Below are 21,674 nucleotides of genomic sequence, written 5' to 3'. Positions count from 1 at the left end.
TTTTTTAAGAGGATCTTCGTGACGAAAGTGCACCGACGAATCGGAAGCCGCATCCGTTCCGTGACGCATCCGTGCGTCGTTTTCTGTTCAAATGTTGGCGCGTAATAAAAAGCTTTCACCCTCAACCGCATATAAAATATAGTTAACTTTTCCTTTTTGACAGAAGTCTTAAACACGTAAGTATCTTATTACTGTGTTTTCTTTCTTAATTTATAATATTGCAGATTAGCAGCAATTTAGTTCAATGCGCAACTAGCGTGTCATTTGTTGGAGAGTTGATGCACTATAGAGAACTCTGTTTCCTGTATAATGTCTGTTCTGTTGTAATAACAATGAAGACGACAACACTTTTAAACAGTGTGTGTTTGTGGGCATGGTCTTACACTGAACGTGTTGTGTTGTCTTCACAAGCGAACGTAAGTTACACTGTCACACAGTAGCATGTTGCACGAAGCTGGTTTTAGTGGGTTTGCCGTTAAAATGGAGTTAAAATCTCTTTCATTGGGTCTCAAGTGAATTCATTAATGGTTTGAATTTGACAGATTTTAGGGCAAGAGATAGAAAAGCAAATACTTTTTATTAGCTTTGAAAAACGTGACATGGAAATGACGTAACAAAGCCTCTCCCCCTCAAAGTGTTTAATTTGAAATGATATTAAAGCTTTAAGATTTAAAATTAATATATGAATGTGTTTTATTACTTAAAGTAAATAAATCTGCAGTCTGTATTTTTATCATTTAACTTTGTCTGCACGTAAAGCATACAATTTGACCTCACGTGTCAAACTTTAACATTGTTCTTTTCAATAAATTAGTCAAATTTGTATCATACTATTAATATTTGCTTTTATCATCATTAGTATTGATTTAGTTTTTAAAAAACATTACTAGTCTGCAGACTCTGCACTTGCCAGGGTCTTGAGATTAAAGGAGTATTTCACTTCAAAATAGGCACCCATTGACTTTTCATTATGGGAATTGGATAAAACCATTTGCTTTGCCTGAATGTAAATGGTCTACACAGTACACAGAGCTCCTCTGTGCTATCAAGACTTTATTTATAACCCTTTATTGTTTCATCTGCCCATCGCTGCTTTGTGCTCTCTGTGATTTATAAGTATTATGCCACGTTGACCCATAGTCTGTCTGTTTGCCTTTTCAGCATTATGAATCACTGTGAGTTTGAAGAAGTGACGCGACATATTAATGACAAAATCTCTGTGATTAAAAGACTTCTGGAGCTCCGAGCTGTTGGTATGAGACGTTTATTTTATCTGTTTCATTTTAAATGAGATCAAAACTTTTTATATGGTGTCATGATTGGATACAATATGGCAGTCATGTTATGTATTTCAGCGAAGGATCCAGACAAACGGGCAACTCTTATCAAAGTCGAGCAAGAAGTCAATGCCATCAATGAGCTCCTCGATCGATTTGAGAGATATGTAGGTCAACAGAGAGACCTACTAAAGCATCTTAAGGTGTGAAGTTCTTTTTTTATCTTCTCGCATTATAAGATATCGTAAACATATGCAACGAAATTCCAATATTTTTGATTAATAAAAAGTCTCTCCAAAAGGATCTGGAGGAATTTTTCCTGGAAGATGAAAAAGATGCCCATCACCTAAAGAACAACACACCCCTGCACATGCCCAGAAGAGGCCAAAAAACAGCACCACAAGAGTATTACTTAATTGATTTATGTGTAAATGTGATTTTGTTTATAGATCTGTGTGCTTCATCATTAACAGGGACACCACAAAAATGTCAGACCAACATGAGTTACCTCAAGCCATCTTGTGTTTGACTGAAACTGATGAGTTTGGCTTTTTTTGTTCTCTTCAGAGGAGGACAGGTGGCAGTTCAGAGCAGGACAGATGCGCCGCAGGCCCCGCAGGAACCGGGGCCGCCTAAGAAAAATCAACGCAACCAGATCAAAGAGGTGGAGTTCATTACTGTCCCAGAGTTTGACAGCATACCACCGTGAGTCCTTCCATATCTGTCTAAACAATCTCATAAAACAAATGAAGATGACAACGATAAGGAAGGTCTCTGTTCCACAATCTAGTGAGCTGCCTTCATAGAAGTCATTATTATATGCCGACATGTTTGATATTTGAGAAAGTTTGTGAGTTTTCACAAAGTTTCAGAGAGTCACTTTCTTCTGAATCACATTTGTCGTCACAGGTACATGAAAGGCCGCGTGAACTATGACCAGCTGAACGCTGCGGTGCAAAGCATCAACACAACCGTAACCGCCAAATATAAGATTGTCCATCAGCCAATAAAGAGCCTGAACAACGTGTCCCGCGCGCTTCACCAGCGCTTTAAAGACCAAGAAACGAAGGACACCAAGGGTATCGCAGTTTTATGTCTGTTCACAGGTCAACAGCTTGACCTCATTGATCCACGCAGTCCATCATGTATTAGCAGTCTTGTCATTTGGAAAATTGAATGTCTGCAGTTTGTTCCACAAAACTATTAAAGCCACCGGTATACATGCTCCGGTGACGGAGGACATTTATCCTGGTCGCGTGTTAAATAAGCTCTTATGGTTTGAAATAGGTGATCCATCAACTCCTTTTGTGTCCTGCAGGTCAGTTTTTCGTCGTGGAGCAGGACATTCGAGAGTTTGCCCAGTTGAAGGTGGACAAGAGGTTTGTGGGCATGTTGAACATGTTACGCCACTGTCAGCGTCTGAGGGAGGTCAGAGGAGGCGGGGTAACACGCTTCATCTTGCTGTGAGATCTCGGAGACGCCCACCTCCGTCACATCACTTTAAACGAGTTTTAAAGTACTGCATGAACTCAAGTTTGTCACAGCCAGTAACATAAGAATGAAAAAGTGAAATTTGAGGACTAGAGTTTCTGGGAGGCTGGTGATGAATAATTGTTTTACTGGGATGCAGTCGAATGTCATTTGCTGAACTCTTATTTAACATGAAATACTGTTTTAAAATATGATCTCCACTGAATATTTACTTGAAGAGATACTTCACCAAAAAGATGCCACAAACCGATATGATTTCTTCTGAGGAACAAAAAAGAAGATATTTTGAATACCGTTGGAGACCAAACATCGGTCCCCATTGACTTCCACTGTATTAACAAAAAATTGCAGAAGACATTTGTCAAAACATCTTTTGTGTTCCACTATTGAAATAGTCATATGCTGGTTTAAAAAAACTTGACAGTGAACAAATGATTTTTCAAGGATTTGTATTTTTGGTTGAACTGTCTCTTTAAAATGCATCTCTCTATGGCTGTCAATAAATCAGCATCCATTTGATTAAAAACAAATTTTGTCCTATTAATTTTGTAGGTATACATGTAAGTGATGACATTGTTGTAGATAGGTCTTTTTTTCTGTAAAAATGTATACGTTTTAATTGTTGTATTATTTATATTGTCAAAGCATCAAAAATATTGTCATTTAAAATGGAGCAGAAATAAAAATACCCCTTTTTGTAACCTCAAAAGTGTGTCATTTCCAACATTTATGGAACCCAATTAAGAAACATTTTGGTTTTATTGATTTTTGTAAATAAAAAGGAAGTGACTTCTGGAAGTGAAGCGGTGAATTCAAATCTCAACTTTACCCTCTTATCTCACCAAAAGCCCAACCAAGCGTGTCACTTCTCAACCAAGTTAGACATTTCTGTCCATGCTTTGTCCTCTTGATGCACTCCAACAGATACGAAGCCGCACTTACAATGACTTCTTCCTTAACACTACTGGTACAAATCTTGATGTTCTCAATTGAATTACGTGCTGGGTATAATTTGAATAAAAAACATGTTTTTTTTCTCTCCAGCTGAGAAGTCCTGTGCTCCTCGCAGCCATTTTGATTTCAGGAATCGGAGGAACCTTCCAGTATGGCTTTAGTATCTCTGTTCTGAACTCGCCATCGGTTGTAAGTATTGCATGGTTTGGTTATTAAGCATCGTAAGGTGATTTACGGTCTTTCTTGGCACGCCGATTGGGCAGTTGGGGGGTTGGCTGTAATCAGTATTAATCAAATCTGTTTCCACTGCTGTCCTAAAGGGAGACATTCCCCCAAAGGATTCAACAATCAATACATATCAGAGCCTATGATGTGATGCTAACCTGTGAAGCACCAAAGTTCGATAAAATGAAATGAATGACATAATCAAGCAAGGTTTCTGCTTACATTGCAAGTTTATTAAAAACCTGGTGAACAGCACCTGCCTGCAGCGTTACGGCCGCTCTCTTGAGCCCTGGGAGCTGTCCCTCATCTGGTCCTTCATCGTGTCCATATACTGCGTCGGTGGACTGATCGGCACCCTCTCTGCTGGACGTCTGGCAGCAGTGTATGGAAGGTACTTTTTCTCTGGAGATGCATTCGTATACCTTGAAATTGTGGGTGTATTGGGTGACCGGGTGGTGCCAACGCCTCTAACATGCATTCTTTAACAAGCTACTTTTCTGAATTTTTAAGAGCCATTATTGGTATTGAGTGTTGCCACTGCTCAATATGTGAATCCATACACAAATAGGAGTAGTGCAATGAGTAATGCTGGCTTTAAATTTCAGAATTGACAAGGAATAATAATAGGAGAGTAGAAAACAGCCAATGATGATTTTTTTAACCATCTAACATGGATAAAGATTCATCCTTATGCTGTGATAGTGTAGATTAAAGGGTTCAACCAAAATAATAGAAATGTTGACATCATTTATTCACCATCATGTCTTTCAAAACCTGTATGTGACTCTTTGTTCTGTGCAACAGGAAAAAGAAGATATTTCGAGAAAGGTCTTCACGATGAAAGTCAATGGGGGTCAATGTTGTTTGGTTACCAACATTCTTCAAAATATCTTCTTTTGTATTCTGATGAAGAAAGAAGTCATACAGGCTTGGAATGTTCATTTTGGGGCGCTTATAAGATCTGTCATATCTGTCTCTCAGCAATGGAGTGCATTCCTACAGGCTCTTAGCATTCTCTTCATATCTCTCCATAGGAAGAACACGCTGTTGGTAAACAATGTGGTGGCGATCTGTGGTGCCATCCTAATGGTGTTGAGTAAAAGCGCACTCTCATTTGAGATGATCATTGCGGGACGTATCGTTTATGGCATAAACGCTGGTGCGTAAAATTGTTGCTTCATACAGTGTGGAGTAATGTCTAGACCTACAAAAATAGTTGTTTGATATGGCGCAGGTGTGGGTTTGATCGTCCATACTCTTTATATACTGGAATGCGCTCCCAAGAGGTTGCGTGGGATGGTTGGTGTTTCTGTCGCTTCTTTCGTCTCATTGGGGAAGTTCTGCGGACAGCTGCTAGGAATCAGGTGGGGTGTTCTGTTGATCTTATTAACATTATTGATTCTGTACCAGACTTGGTAGACATGTTTGTGATATCTTAGGTACTTCTGTACAAACATACTTAAATTAACATTTTCTATATTTACGATTTCTAATTGGAAACATATTAGAGCACATTCTTTTTTTTAAGGACTTGCCATTTCTTGAAAACTATTGATTTAGATGATGTGTGTGTGTGTGTGTGTGTGTTAGTGAGCTGCTTGGCACTGACGAGCGCTGGATCTGGTTGCTGGCCTTCAGCGGGGTGACCGGTCTTCTCCAGCTGCTCACCTTGCCTTTTCTCCCTGAGTCCCCGCGGTACCTCCTGCTGGAGAGGTCGGACCGTCACGGCTGTGAGACGGGTCAGAATTTACATTTTATAAAACTTTTTAGCACTACAATAGTGTTCACTATATGAGCGATGTAATAATTGCACTGCTGCTTATTTAAAGGAATAGTGTACCCCAAACTAAAAATTCTGACATCATTTATTCACCATCTTGTCATTCAAATCTGTGTGCGACTCATTCTTCTGTCTAACGAAAGATATTCTGGAGATGTCTCTGTGGTTTTGTCCATACAATGGAGGTCAATGGGAATAAAAGGGTTACCAGCAATCTTCAAAATATCTTCTTTTGTCATCTGCGGAAGAAAGTTATGCAGGTTTATGACATTTGAATGACATGTCATGAGGGTGAATAAAAGATGGAAAGATTTTCATTTTTGGGTGACCTCTCGCTTTAAAGTCCCAGTGAAGTTAAGAAAAAAAAATCTTATTTTTTCATAAAATATTGCAGCGTTTACAGTAAATAGCTTATCAATATTGGTCATTTTCTTTTGAAAATTCATGTACCTCATAATCTGTTTAAATCTGAAAATGCACTAACGTCCTGAAATGACTATCCAACTCAAATGATGTAAATTAGACGGCTTGGACGGAGCATCCGTTAACTCCTCCCCTTCAACTGTTAGTCTGCTGCTAGTTTCAATTCAAAATACAACAGGTGTTTTTATAAATCCAACCAATTGGCAGTAATAAACACAAGCCACAGTTACTCAATTTCTCCTTTGAAATTCCTTTTCACTCGGAAATGCGTCAGAATATTTATGTAAAAACGATCGCAACTTCCGGTTCACAGGGACTTTAAAGGCCCAAACTTAAGCATTCATTAAAAAATCTTTTAAATATGCAAGTTATAAAGGTATAAAAGGACTTTCTACAAAGAATTCTACAAATGGTAAGCAGAATACCTTAGCAACACCTAGAAACCAGCTTAGCATCATGGTAAAACATGTTAGCGTCATATTAAAATATGTTAGCATCATTCTACCATCATGGGAAGACATGTTAGCATTATGTGAGAACCAAAGTCCTTTTTCGGAAGATCGTGCCACTTAGCGGCTATGTTTGCAACACCGCTGGGCAGCAAGTTACATCATACCAGTTCGACAGTCCTATTTTCTTGAATGGGGGAAGGCATGTATTACTAACATCTATTACAGCTCATATTTCTGATCATTATTAAACATGAAATAAACTGTTTCATAACTTTGGTTTGCTAAACTTAAATTAGGCTAAAAATCTACACAGACTTGCAAGCACCTCACAAGAGCCCCGCCCCAGAGAATCGTCAGTCTCTACTGACTGACAATTGGCTTGTTTTACTGGAAGGCGGGAGTTCCTTCGCCAGAGCAGCCATAATGAGCGTTCCATGCCTCGCCATTCATTGCTGTGGCGCATCTTGTCAATATTAATTACTTTGGTTTAAACAAGTTAGCATCATGCTAAAACATGTTAGCATAACAACTCATTATGTTAGCTTTATTGCTCCCTGAACTCTCTATAAGTAGCTTTGGATAAAAGCGTCTTCTAAATGTAAGTGGTAATCATGGTAAAACACATTAGCATCAACGTGTGGCCTAAGTTTTGCAAAACCTTCAACATGTTTACCTATGTACTTCTACTTGAAATACAGTCTGAGTTTTTGATGTGTATGTCCGTGTCATTTTTGGTTCAGCTTTAATCAGGCTCTGGGGAGCTAAAAAGGACCCCAAACCAGAGATGGAGGACATGTTGGCTGAAGACGCTGCCCTGAAGGGCGTGAAGATCCACAGAATCATGGAACTCTTCCTCGACGTCAATGTCCGCTGGCAGCTCCTCACCGTCATCGTCACTTTCGTCACTCTGCAGCTCTGTGGCATCAACGCCGTGAGTCTCAGCTGCTGCATATGCCCTAACCGGGAATTATTGATATGAGAGTGCCTACTTTGTCAAAAAAGTTTTATTGACAAGGTTCGGGAGGAGCACGTGCAGATAATTACCTTGGCTGGCTTTCGATAAACAATCAAAATCCTAACAGCCTATAAGTAGTCAAGCAACATCCCGACTCAACACCACGAGCCTGTTTTTACCTTGGCACTTACCTCAGTATGAGCCGGGCACACACCAAGCCCGGGGCCCTCTCCCTGGTCAAGGGGCACTTGCACCGAGCTAGAGGAAGATTACCGAGCTTGGATCCCTCGCACCGGGACAGCACGCCAAACACGCATACTATCCGCCCAGTTCATTAGCTGCAAGGCGAACTCGTTGATCCTTTGCGAAATGCCACATTGTTTATTCAGGACAGGCAGAGAGCATAGAACACATGGCTACAGAAGATACATGCTCTAAAGTTGCAATGGATAAAAGCATCCATCCGATGCAAATTCTGTGTTTGTTATCTGTTTACAGGTGTATCTCTATTCATTTGATGTGTTTCAAGCTGCTGGTATTCCCGAGGAGAACCTGCGCTATGCCGCCTTAGGAACAGGGCTGTGCGAAGTTTCCACCTCCATTGCCTGTGTGAGCTCTTCTCTACCACATCAACCCATAGCTCACATTTATCTCATCTGAACTCAGTACATTATGTGGTGGGTCCTAAATGAAGCTGTGGTTGTTCACTGGGTTGCTTTTGTTGAAGGTGCTGATCATCGAGAGCACAGGAAAGAAGGTTCTTCTCTTTAGGGGGTACCTGGGCATGGCAGCAGCGCTGGCCCTACTTACAGTCACACTCTACCTACAGGTCAGCTTCAACACATTTATATTTGGTTGGTCTTCTCTAGTATGTCCGTGTTGGTGTCATCGTGATTTATGAAGTGAAAGATTGCATAATTGTGGATTTGTTTGCTCTTTGTGTTAGGAGTTTGTGTCCTGGATGTCATATTGCAGCCTGGTCCTCATTTGTATCTACATTTTGTTCTTCTCAACGGGGCCAGGTACATCCACACATGCTCTTCCATACCACTCGTGTATCTGAGAGGTTTGTCTTGTAGCTCTGTCTGTTAATTCTCTCTTTCACAGCGGGGGTAACTGCTCCACTGCCTGGCGAGATATTCACACAGTCTTATAAACCAGCAGCGTTCACCGTGGCATGCACACTTAACTGGGTCGGACTTTTTGCGGTGGGCATGTTGTTTCCACTCATTGTGGTAAGCTTTATTAAAACGTAGTAATTAAGTACAAGACCTAAACGCTAAAATGTTGCGTTATATTGTAGATTCAACCCTGTTATGTGTAGGCTATTAAAAAAACATATTAATTTTCTCTGCATGTGCAATTCTCCCTTGCAGAAGCATTTGGATTATTTCTGCTTCCTCATCTTTTTTGTGTTCTGCTTCTGCTCCGGCGTGTTCGTTTGGTTCAACGTGCCGGAAACCAAGAATAAAACTGTTCTGGAGATCACGGAGGACTTTAATAAAATGCACCAGAAGCACAGACGCTCCCTCCAGTCCAAACTGAGCTCGGTACACACCAATGAGATCCACGCCACCGTATCTACCAAGCTGTAATACAGATGTATTAGTCACTTCATATCAAATCTGAGGCTGAGCAATAACAATCCAATACACCCAATAATCATTCCTTGATGACCATGTGCTCGGTTTTGCTCTGTTGTTCGTGAAATCTGAAAGCAAACTCTAAGCAACGTCGCATTTGTAAACCCAAAATCCAATTTCAATTATAGGCACTATAACTGTTGAATCAATAGATTTGTACTTTGTCATGCTAAGGGACGCAAATTCCGGTTCGGCCTGATACAGTCGAGGTGCAATGCATTTATTGACATTGTTGCTTGAATGATTCGTAGCGTTATTAGTAAGACTCCAGTCTCTCGTGAGCATCAGTCCTGTCCTCAGGGGTGTGATGAACTCTTATCACATCATAAAGTTCCCAGATTGAATATTGGACTCCACCAAAATGAGTATGTAGCGTGACATCTGTCTTTAATCATTAATGTTTATCCACACAAAGCAGGTAATTGCTTTATTTTATACCTTTTATTTCTTTAATGGCTGTTTGATGCTCAAACAATTACTGTTAATGAGATTAAACGCTGGAACAGGTCAAGTTTGCCTTCGGTCTGATTTGGTCTTTCCATTGTGTTAGAGACCAAATGATATTCAAAATGGGCAAACCAGACCTATTTTAAACTGATACCAGATTATCATGGATTTATTGTGTATTGTGCTAGTATTTCTGGTATTTTGGTGCAATAAACATGGTTTGTTCTTTAGGGCGTGAGTTGTCATAAAGGTGATAGCTTATTATTGTTTTTTGAGCAATAACAATTATGAAACACAATATAGTCCATAAAAAAAGCATACAAATGAAAGAAGGATACACTATTGTACACCCCTTACACAACTTTATACGCTCGTTGTGGCATTTTTCAAAGTAGACTTTTCTAGATGTATAGTGTACTTCTTGTGGCGTTTTAGTAACCAGTTACTTGGGGTTTGCTTTGCTGGGATGCTTTTTAAAACCATAAAAAGTATTACAAAAAATAAAATAGAAATAGAAAATATGTTTCTGTTAAAAGAAAATATTTTTGTACCACTACATGTTTGTACACAAAAAAACACACATTTTTAGATTGAAACATTTTAGTCAACATCCGAACTGCAGTATCTCAAAAAACGGACACACAAATAGTCACGTGACGAACTGCCCAGACATTTGATAATATTTTAAACCATGTGTCTTCAGCATTACACAAAAACACTTCTTTTTCTGGACTTTTGACCTGTGATGCAGTCAGCCCACCCCCCTCGTGTGACAGCCAGGTCTCCCCTGCATTCAGTAAGGGACTCTCCATTGTTGTGAAAACGAAGAGGTGGAATAAACTCAACGTGTTTTATGAAATATTGATGCGTGAGTATCTCGCTGGCGCGGTGTCGACTGTCTTGTTTGGGGTACTCCAGGAGCGCGTGTCCCTGTCTGATAACACAATCGTGCTCGAGCCGTGCGCTGTAGTCTAGTGAAACTTCACAAATGCATGCGTGCGCCCCACACCCGCGCCCAAATTACGCACGCAGGGCGGTTGTTTATAAGCAAACCCCAAGGTAAGCTCACGTTGATGATGTCAAGCTAATGAAACAATTTAAATGCCAAAGGAGAGTGTCAGCTTCAGACTGAAGAGACTGTTGAGACGGTGACATCAGATATGGGGAGTCTAGAGACTCAGACGCCGACCGAGAGCGCGCAGAACGCAGAGCGCAAACTTGAAATGGGCAAAAAAGACATTCACTCCAGGTAAGAACCACAGGTAGATGTGGACCATTCAAAGGGAGATTGACAATTAACACATAGTAGTTTTAGTGTTTATTTAGGCTGTTTTAGCTATACCAAGTTTTTCTCTATTTGTTGCAAGCTTATGTGTTTCGACATATTAATCTTGCTGTCACAAGGGGAATTTATTGGGGAATTGATCCCCTTACTCCAGATAGCAACATGTCATCATTTAGAAAAGGATCTCACTGATAGATTTGCTTTAGACGTTTTTGCTGTTTTATAGTCGAATAGGGTCATTTAATTCATAGCATTTCATGATTGTTATAATATTGTATATAATTATAAATGTAATAGTTTACTTAATAATAGTGTGTTAATTTAGGCCACTGATGTTAGTTACAGTTGCATTGCTTATGTGTATTTTTTGCTTCTTCCATGTTAACCGGAGTATTAAACAATTACTCTCTGTCAACATTCTTTTCCTTTACATAGCTGTAGATGACTAATAGTTTCAACACACGCCTATTAAACATCATTAAGTGATTGGTTCACCTTCCAAATAAAATTACTCTTATCATTTACTCAACCTCTTGTCATTTCAAACCTGTTCGACATTCATTCTTCCACAGAACAGAAGATATTTTAAAGAATGTGATTAAAAGCCCCTGATTCACTTGCATTGGTTACAATAGGAGTGAAGGGGGAGCTGTGCTGTTCTGTTACCAACATCTTCTTTTGTGTTCTGCAGAAGAAAGAAAGTCATACAGGTTTGAAATGACATTAGGGCGTGTAAATGATGACAGAATTTTATTTTGAAGGTGAACTACTCATTTATGGGGTTTTAAACAGGATGTGTCACAATGAAGGCCTGTCTCGAGACAGATCTGAGGGTGCATGTTTGATTAAAAAATGAATGACTCATGGCACTTTTATTGCCATCGTTTCAATGATACAATATAAAACGCCTCAGGTTTGAGTTTCAATACGCATATATTTCTAAATATACAGAAATATTCATTTTTCATTTTAAAGTAACCCTTGGTTTGGTATAGAAAGTATATTGTATATTGAGTTGTATTTTGGAGATATTACAGTAACTTTTAATGGCATGAATAAATTGGCCTCATTTCTAATTGTGTGAATCTGAGAATGAGAAATTATGAGTCATTCATAATTTTGTTGTAATTGTAAATAATGATTGCACATTTAAAACACCAGTTTACTCACAGATTTAAATCATTTGCATTGTCTACAATTTTTTTTAGATCGCTCAGTCATTAACCTTCTATTATTTTCATGGAAACGTGATGGTTTGTGTAGAGATATTGCCAGGAAGAGAATGTGCCAGTTTCGCCTTGCGTCTTTACGTCATTTAAACACAAGTGACTTCACACCAGCTGAGTTGCTGTCATATGTGAGCGACCTGATAAGAACAGAGCTAAACTGTGCTGACGTGATATACAGGGCCTCATTTTTATAGTTATGCATTTGTGTGAGAAACCTGGGGTATAATAATAAGATTTAGTGTACTGGAGCTTTAATAAAAAAAATTACTAGATGTATGACAATTTATTCTTGTCATAATTGCCGTTCTTTGACAGATAACAGTGCACGGTTACAACAAACCTCTTTTTCTCTGTGATTAAACTTGACCCATTAAATAAATAAATAAACACATTTGTTTCTTTTAGGGTGTTCGTGAATCGGAGTTTGACACTTGAGAATATAAAGTGTTATGGCTTTGACATGGATTACACTTTGGCAGGTGAGAACATTTATGATTCCTCTGTGAGCAGTTGTCAGGTTGTATGTGCTATCGTGTGTTAATGGAAAGTTTTCCCAAAAATGAAAATTCTGTCATCGTTTACTCACACTCGAGTTGTTCCAAACCTCATGATGATGATTTCATCCCTTGTCATGATGAACACAAAGAAAGATATTTGGAAGAATGTCATTTTCAGTTCTGGGGCACCATTGACTAGCATAGTGGGAAAAAATTAAATGGTAGTCAAAGGTCCCCCAGAACTGTTTGCTTTCTCACGTTCTTCAAAATATCTTATAAAACCTTTTTTTCTACTATGTTAGTGAACGAGGTTCCCCATCTGAAAATGAAAATTCTTCCCAATATTAGTAACATTCTTCCAAATGTTTATTTCTTTGTTTCCAACAAAACAAAGTTACCCATACAGGGTTGTAGAGTAAATGATGAAAGAATTCTTATTTTTGGGTGAAATGTCCCTTGAATTTTTCCCTTTCAACAGTGTACAAATCTCCTGAGTATGAAAGTATGGGCTTTGAGCTTTTGAGGGACATACTTGTGTCGATCGGCTATCCGCACGAGCTGCTGGGCTACACATATGACCCCAGCTTCCCTACACGGTGAGTGTGTGACGATGCAAAACAGAAGCATATTTTTTCTTTGATTTACAATTAAAGTCTTAATTCTGGTAAAGGGTGTCTACTGCCTTCACACTATGTTGATGTCATGTCAAACAACGCAGTAAATCCAGATTTAAAAGGGAGTGGCGCACATCGTTTTTTAAATGTGGTGCTCAGTCATGTGATCTTTAGTGTCAGAATCCGGTGACCAATGAGGAGGCAGGACGGGTGCTTCTGGAAATCCGTCTCGCTGTATTTGAAACCAACTGCGCTCTCCACACCCACAGAATGCATCTTACAAATTCTTATCCGTCAAACGCTCCACCAGTGCTTTCTCTAGTATACAGATCTTTATTTTGAGAATGAGGTTTACATTTTCAACCTCTGTTTGTTTATATGACTTACAGTATTAGTAGTATTAGGTTGTTAATGCACACATTTACACACATATTTAACTTAAACGCTTTTCTTTTTTTTCATTACAAACTAGCGAATGCAAATGAGACGACAGATAATAATGCAGATGTTTTGCCTTGAGAACAGAGGGTATCCATATGTTTTTATTAAAATGAGTCAAGCAGATGCAGGCACTTTCTGCTCAGTTATGCTACGGGGGGTTATAGTTAGACAATGGAATTTGTAATAACTCTTAACACGACCACATTTTTATTACAGTTACATCTAGCAGACAATTTTATCCTAAGAAAATTACAACAATGCATTGAAATAATTCCTCGTGAGGAAGCAATAATATTATGTGATATACAAAGTTTCAGAACGATGACCTGTTGGAGGAGGGAGGGAGAAAGGAGAAGAGTTTTTTTATTAGAATAACAATAGAGCATTTAACACGTTCCTGTCAAGTGTTTAAAATATATATCTAGGTGGTTTAAATGTAACTGTCCTTGTAAATGTCCAAATTCACTGCTTTTCAGGAAATGTTTCAAACACTGTACTTTTTTAATTATTTAAAACTTTTTAATACTTTTTATTGGTAAGATATTTGCAAAACCCTGCGACAGACATAAAGGGTGACTAATGAAGGCAAAAAATCGCGAAATATGGAGATACAAGGTTTCAGATATGATATGATATGTTGATGGATGCAGCAGACTGGACAGGGTTTCCCTTCCACATTTCTCTTTATCATTGTGTTTTAACATTCTTTCTCGTTTTTTTCTCCAGAGGTCTGGTGTACGATACCAAGTACGGAAACCTGTTGAAAATAGACTCCAATGGAAACATTCTGGTTTGCACACACGGCTTTGAGTACCTCAGAGGGTGAGTGAGATGTGGGTCCTTAAGGGAGATGTTGCTCGCAAATGCCCCTTTTTTCTGACAAAGAATTGAAAATGTTGCATGGAATAAAAGGTTAAAGGGACGCAAGGTTTAACATTTAAAGGAATAAAAGGGGATGGTTCTCTTAATTGTGTCTTAAAAAAAAGACTGCTTTACATACTTATCAAATATTTTTATTGTTTAATGATTTCTGCACCACTAGTGTTAAACAGATCTGAAGAAAGGAGTTTTGTAGTTCTGCACACCTGACCGGTGCCACTAGGGCAGAAATGGCCTCCGTTCACTGGCCATGTGTTGAAAACATAATGCTTCGTGCCCTTTGTGGAAAATATCTTAGGACACCTAACCCCACTATTTGGGTCAAGCACAGATGATGTAATCGACTATATGAGATGTATTTAATAGATTATTTATATCTGACACCTGGTGTATAGGGAGGCTTTGCACACTGACTAATGTCGATTTTGTTTATGTGGTTTCTGGTTTACTGATAAGGGTTTTGTTGGCAGCTAAAACACATGCAGAATAAACAGATAGAACTGGCACACTGACCTGTGGCTTATATCTACAAACAGTGTTTCAGAATTTGTGTGCTGGTATATAGTTCAAAAGACCTTCAAAGGCACTGAGCTAAGTTTTTATTGCAATATGGTGAACAGTTAGCAGAGCATGCAATTCAAGGCAATTACGATGTATCAATAACATCAAATTGAACTCTTACTGGTCCAGTGTATGAAATGTAGTGACATCTCGTGGTGAGATTGGGAATTTCACCCCTCCCTTTTGAAGCACTATGCTGGCATAGAAACATAACTCTTCATTATGTAAGGTCTCTGAAGACATAGTTATGTATATTATACTGCATTTCTGTCAAAAGATTCTCAAAAAAATTACACATTGGACCTTTAAAACCAAACACAATAAATATATATATATTTTTAACTTGGCATCTGTACAATCAATAAACATAATATTTATGCAATATAAATCAAAGTATTTACAATAATTTACCTGTTTTTTTTTATATCTGCTGTATGCGAGTAGTTAGTAACCTATTTGTGTTGAAATAAGTTTTTGTCAGTTTACAATTTAAAAAACAACTAAATAACTTTACAATGTGTTCCGAAGTTTGTATTCTGTTTTAATAAAAGTTAATTAAAGAGTTTATTATTTTGTACAATGATTTAGTTGTTATTTTTGGCAATGTTGACATGGTTTTATTAAGCAAGAGATCGGCTCATTGTGAGCAATAGTTGTTAGATCTGTCTGACAGCACGGGACGGTGCGCAGCTGCAGAATGCTCCATCACAAACTTTTTACTTCAGCACATGTTTGTCTGTAAATCTGTCAGGATTCTTGCATCTATTAGCTTGTAACACGTCTGTCTGCAGCCCACAGATCCAGGGATATTATCCCAACAAGTTTATCCAGAGAGACGACACTGAGCGCTTTTACATCCTCAACACACTCTTCAACCTGTCAGGTACAGACAATTAAATTGTTTAAATGAATTATTGCTCTATCATGTTACAGGGCTAACAAACGTAATGTCTCCATTTTCTCACAGAGACGTATCTTTACGCCTGTCTCGTGGACTTCTTCACCAAAAGCACCAGATACAAAAAGTGAGTGATCTTTTAACGTCAATGGTTATATGTGCAAAACCACTAACCACAACTTTGTTCTCCCTCAATGTATACCTTATAAATATAACACTTATACCTCAACATGAGTGCATTTATTAGTATTGCACTGCCATCACAGTTTCCCTTAAAATCTGTTTTCTCTCTGATTTAGCTGTGAGAAAGGCTTCAAACATGGTGACATGTTCATGTCACACAGGAGCATGTTTCAAGATGTACGGGATGCCATGGATCACCTTCATGACACTGTAAGACCACTAACATTTGCACACAGAGAAGTTCTTTAACCAATTGAGAAAAAAATTTAGACATTCTGAAGCATTTATATTATTATTATTAAAGTACTATGGTATTTAATGTGAGGCAAATTTTACTTTATTTCTCAGGGCACTTTGAAGGAAAGAACATTGAAGAACCTGGATAAATATGTGATTAGAGATGTAAGTAATGATTAATATTGTGCTTTATGTCTGTCTGTGTTAATATGATCCATTTATTTAAATACAAATCTAAACATAAACAACACTAGTCCAGAAGCACACTGTATTTCAGTTTCACAAACATTCTGTTCTCGTTTAGCCCCGCCTCCCTGTTTTACTGAGTCGCATCAAGGAGGTTGCCAAAGTTTTCCTGGCCACTAACAGCGACTTCAATTACACAGAGGTAAAGAGAATTAATAAATCAGACCTGCACAGATGGTGAACAACAGTTTATTGGACAAGAATATCATTTAATCATTTGTTTTTAATGGTTTCATTCTTTTCCCCACTCAGGGTATTATGAAATACTTGTTGGATTCCCCGCATGGCCCCAAGGTGAGCAGCCCGAACACAAAAACACATATTTCTATTGTTTATGAAAAAGTATTTTTGATCTCGCACACAAAAGACATTGAGTGGGAATTCTTAAACGGATAGTTCACCCAAAAGATATTATTCTGTCATCATTTACTCACCCAAGTGAGTAATTTGTATAAATATTGTTGTTACGCTGAACAAAAAGGAAGATATTTCGAAGAATGTTTGTAATCAAACAGATCTCATCCCAATAGTAGGGAAAATAAAACAGTTTGAGGCTGATAAATGATGTAAGAATTTTTATTTTCAAGTGAACTACCTTTAAGGACTGAGATAACACACTATACTCATGTACATATTACATTACACTCCTGTTGTTTAGAACCCCAAAAAACCCTGGCAGTCCTACTTTGATCTGGTGGTGGTGGACACGAAGAAACCATTGTTCTTTGCAGGGGGTACCGTGTTACGACAAGTAGATACGGTGAGATTTTTTTAAAGGATTTATCCACTGGCATAGATGCATCTATCCCACTGTAAACATACAGATGTCAATAACATTTTTTATAAATAATTGTAATAAATAATTAACAAATGCACGTCACACCCCTGATGAAGGACACTGGCAAGCTGCGTATAGGAACATACACTGGAGGCCTTCAGCACGGGACAGTGTATTCTGGAGGTAAAGAATTTTGTTCAGATCCAATTCTCATTTCTTTGCTAAGCTTTCTTGATGACTTACATCACTTGTTCTTGCTCAACCCCTTTCTTAGGGTCTTCAGATATTGTGTGTGACCTGCTGGATGTTAGGGGGAAAGACATCCTCTATGTGGGCGATCATATCTTCGGGGACATTCTCAAGTCCAAGAAACGTCAGGGCTGGAAGACATTCTTGGTCGTTCCTGAGCTTGTTAAGGAGTTGCATGTGTGGACGGACAAAAACTGTGAGTGTTCTGGTGTCATTTACTAATGTTAACTTTAACCATAACATATACAGCCGCGGGATAAATGAATAGACCATCCAAAATTTCCTTTAATCAGCATCTCAGATGTATTGTGGCCATTTAAGTCCAGCAATTTCAACAAAATTAACCTCAGGAGTGACATTAAGTCATCCAACAGTAATGTGAAAGACTGACAGCATGACAAGAGACATGAAAACTGTGAAAAAAATCCAGGTTATCACACACATTTTAATACATGTAGAAATATTACTGTTGTTTTGCTTAAAAGTAAATATGAACTTTTTTCTTTGCAGTATTGAGGTCTGAAAAAATATAGACCTCCTGTTTGTAGTTCACAGAATGAAACCAAAATAATATTTTTAGCTAAACGCATACCTATAAATAGTAAATTCAGAAAAACTGAACCTGGTCTTTGAAATGGTCTCTTTATATTTTCTGCAGTTGTATTTTTAACTAATATACATTGTTATGCAGCTTCTTTTTATAAATACATAAAAATCTTGTTTCTTTTACAGCTATGTTTGAGGAGTTAAGATCTCTGGATATTTTCCTTGAGGGATTATATCAGTAAGAACGAATTTGTCTTCTTGTATTGTTTCTGCCACAATAACCTACTAGAATGTAAAAACAAAACTTAAGTGTTAACCATAACCATATTAAATATTTCTAGGTGGATAGGGTGGGCTATTGAGCCATTTATATCATATCATATAATATTACTGCATTGATTAAATATGCCAGACTAACAGTCAAACATTAACCACAGGTTGCAATATTCAAAATGACCAATAGATGGCATCAGAGTACTCTGTAAACACCGCTGTATGTCTTCGCAGACTTTTTAAATCTACAGTCTGATTTATAAATTCATTCATACATTTATTTATTCATTTTTACACATAAAACAAGACATGACGCTCCCCCTCACATGTCTCAAATATACATTTTGTTTAAAAATTTCTCCCATCAGGCATTTGGACAGTGAGAGCCGGGAATGCCCAGATATCAGTACCATTCACGACAGGATAAAGGTAAGTTTAATAGAGTTGGATTTATAAAGCCATTTCCAGAGTACACATTTTGAAACATTTAATGTCTTGCTCAATATAAAAAGTTGTTGTATTTGACTCTACTGTGGTTATAAATTTCACTGTTTTACAGATGGTGACATATGGCATGGATTTGTGCTATGGGAAAATGGGCAGTTTGTTTCGCTGTGGTTCCACAAAAACCCTGTTTGCCAGTCAGTTATTGCGTTATGCAGATATATACTCGTACTCCTGCCTCAATCTCCTGAACTACCCCTTCAGTTACCTCTTCAGAGCACCCCTTGTCCTGGTTAGTGTCTAATAGTTGTTTTATTTTAATACATATAAAATACATTAACATTTATAATGTTTATCTGTGAAATACAAGAATGCGGTTCTGAATTGATTTTATAACGATAAGGAAGTTACAATATTAATACCACTTGAATTATTTTCAGTAACACATCACATTAAGTTTATATTTGTTGATCTTAGTTTAAGTGAACTTACAATGAAAAATACTTCTACAGCAATAAACTTATCTTTTAATCTTAGTTTTTCCTTTTAGTAATACATCATTAAAATCAAACAATATAACGGTCAACATGCAAAATTACATTAACAAATACTAACACATTAACAAAGACTTATTAATGCTGAAAAACTATATTGCTTATTGTTAGTTCATGTTAGCTAATGCATTTACTTATGTTAACAAATACAACTTATAAAGTGTTACTTACTGACTTTATTAAAGGTAACTTTAAGCCAACCTTTAACTGAAGTATTAAATAAAAATATCAATAATAAATATGAATAATACATATTAATATTAAACTATTATTGAATTATGATTTTATTATAAAAAGAACACTTTCACAGACTTTTTTATTAAAGAACATAAATTGCAAAGGAAGATAAAATGTATCTGGACACTTTCTGGTTGTCAGACAATGGTAAGTGTCCATAGGTAATGTTATGACACATGTGGACAAACGGGACCTCTCTGAAAACTTCAAAATAAATAATTCACCCAGCTAATAAAATGATCTGAGCAAGTGCACAAATTACCCATAAGTGTATGTAGAAAAGGTTGAGCATCAGTTGATTTGTGTCAAAATAAAAAATATACATTCTACATGTTGTTTGACTTTTTTCAGTTGCCTCATGAGGCCGCTGTGGATCCACCGACCAATGAAAAGAGCACATCAGAGCTGTCAACCCTTTACATTATTAAACCCACACCCATTAAGGTTTGATTGACATGATCACTTTATTACAATTATGTAACAATTTACCATCATTTTGTACTATTTACACTAATACATATTTGCAGTATTTTCTGTTTAAATTACCATCATTCACAATTCTCTTGGCTCTCAATGAATTAAATGTCTGATCTTCTCCATACAGCGCCAATGTGAGTGTGAGGACAGTTATTGTGGACAAGACAACTGTGTCCAAAATAACCCTGCTCCAATTGAGACGTAAGGACTGATGTGAAGTTTTATTACTGCTGTAAATATGAACCTCCACAGTATTCATCCCTGTCATGTATTACTGATAAACAAGTGTTTGAGTTTGATTTGCAGAGGTTTCTTGCCATATCATTGAGATTTATTAAAGTCATCAATTAAGCTAGATAATAGTAATCATTATATTGGACTTTTATATTAATGTTTTGTCTATGCATTTAATAAGATAAGTTCACGTTTGATGTTTTGATACATGATATTATTTAACATTTTGTTTGTTGTTCATGACTGGGTTTAAAACTAGGGTACCGGGTCACTGGTTTAGTGTTGGGTGTTCTCATTGGATAGTTTTTTATACTTATCTACTCACAAGTTGCCTTCCTTTGACTGCACTTTATATTAAAAGTTGCCAATTTAATTTATACAAGTGAATTTTAAACTGTTCTTCTATTCTGCCTATAAGACTAATTTAAAATGAGTTGTTAATGCATTTACCTTCTGTTGTTTTTTTGTATGAAAATTGTCATGATTTAATAAAGTGCCTTATTTTAATCTAACCATTCCTCGTGGGCTAATTTTTATTTGTTAATATTTATTAATTACCTAATGGTGACAAAACTGCACATGACCCATGAAAATAATTATTAATTATTTTCCCAACAAATTAATTTGACCCAACAAATTAATTATTGCAATAAATGAAACTAAACCTATGAATAGGTAACGTTAATAGGCTTAAACACGACTTTTAATGTGTAAGTGAATGAACATCCGGACATCTTCAAGAAAATCTCTGTATGTTGTCCGTAAGATGGCGGCAAAGCCTGTTATATCTACATTTCAATGGAAAACCATAAACTTAAATCACGAGGTATTACACGGCGTTTCTGATTAAACTGATTAAACTTATTTCTTAACATCCATAAATAATAAGTCTTTATAGAAGATTTCGTATTGTATTCATATCCGCTGCATCGACCATTTTAGGTAACTTAGAAGGGAACACGTGACAATATCTTTATCAGCCATCAAGTAAATTAACGTTAGGCCTGAATGTGTTTTTAGCTACAAAGTAACAAAATATATTGTTCCAGACATCGAAATTAATGTCATTTAAACGCAATGAAAATGCACAAACAATTTACGTCAGTGTAGGTCAAGTCTTTAAAAAAACGAAAGTAATATGCAATTTAATTAATTTAATCCAAGG

At 37.2% G+C, this 21,674-nt stretch overlaps 3 protein-coding genes across 4 annotated transcripts; all 3 read left to right on the top strand.

Annotated features, from left to right (window-relative positions):
• Nucleotides 1–27: 27 nt before the first annotated feature.
• On the top strand, nucleotides 28–3,471 carry ska1 (spindle and kinetochore associated complex subunit 1). The gene is made up of 7 exons (XM_056736888.1): nucleotides 28–176; nucleotides 1,162–1,253; nucleotides 1,356–1,480; nucleotides 1,579–1,682; nucleotides 1,845–1,982; nucleotides 2,187–2,356; nucleotides 2,596–3,471. Exons 2-7 carry the CDS (start codon nucleotides 1,166–1,168, stop codon nucleotides 2,742–2,744), a joined length of 774 nt encoding a protein of 257 aa, XP_056592866.1. The 5' UTR covers nucleotides 28–176; nucleotides 1,162–1,165; the 3' UTR covers nucleotides 2,745–3,471.
• A 166-nt stretch (nucleotides 3,472–3,637) lies between these two features.
• Nucleotides 3,638–9,877, top strand: slc2a11l (solute carrier family 2 member 11, like). 2 transcript variants are annotated; one of them, XM_056737002.1, is made up of 12 exons: nucleotides 3,638–3,735; nucleotides 3,813–3,911; nucleotides 4,178–4,338; nucleotides 4,982–5,106; nucleotides 5,182–5,311; nucleotides 5,538–5,686; nucleotides 7,343–7,533; nucleotides 8,056–8,166; nucleotides 8,285–8,386; nucleotides 8,504–8,579; nucleotides 8,665–8,792; nucleotides 8,934–9,877. In XM_056737002.1, exons 1-12 carry the CDS (start codon nucleotides 3,679–3,681, stop codon nucleotides 9,150–9,152), a joined length of 1,548 nt encoding a protein of 515 aa, XP_056592980.1. In that variant the 5' UTR covers nucleotides 3,638–3,678; the 3' UTR covers nucleotides 9,153–9,877. The 2 variants fall into 2 exon arrangements, with proteins under 2 accessions (XP_056592980.1, XP_056592981.1); XM_056737003.1 differs by lacking the exons at nucleotides 3,638–3,735; nucleotides 3,813–3,911 and adding an exon at nucleotides 4,752–4,800 and having other exon boundaries at nucleotides 4,236–4,338.
• A 530-nt stretch (nucleotides 9,878–10,407) lies between these two features.
• nt5c2l1 (5'-nucleotidase, cytosolic II, like 1) lies at nucleotides 10,408–21,022 on the top strand. The gene is made up of 18 exons (XM_056737104.1): nucleotides 10,408–10,896; nucleotides 12,567–12,640; nucleotides 13,137–13,254; nucleotides 14,440–14,535; nucleotides 15,945–16,036; nucleotides 16,121–16,178; nucleotides 16,351–16,444; nucleotides 16,583–16,636; nucleotides 16,776–16,859; nucleotides 16,970–17,011; nucleotides 17,376–17,477; nucleotides 17,612–17,678; nucleotides 17,770–17,940; nucleotides 18,477–18,528; nucleotides 18,932–18,992; nucleotides 19,123–19,299; nucleotides 20,150–20,242; nucleotides 20,403–21,022. Exons 1-18 carry the CDS (start codon nucleotides 10,808–10,810, stop codon nucleotides 20,478–20,480), a joined length of 1,602 nt encoding a protein of 533 aa, XP_056593082.1. The 5' UTR covers nucleotides 10,408–10,807; the 3' UTR covers nucleotides 20,481–21,022.
• The last annotated feature ends 652 nt before the right edge of the window (nucleotides 21,023–21,674 follow it).

This window comes from Triplophysa dalaica, chromosome 22 (assembly GCF_015846415.1).
Source record: "Triplophysa dalaica isolate WHDGS20190420 chromosome 22, ASM1584641v1, whole genome shotgun sequence".
NCBI classification, from domain to species: domain Eukaryota; kingdom Metazoa; phylum Chordata; class Actinopteri; order Cypriniformes; family Nemacheilidae; genus Triplophysa; species Triplophysa dalaica.
The sequence above is the reverse complement of the archived record's forward strand: the minus strand, read 5'-3'. Positions and strand labels throughout refer to the sequence as shown.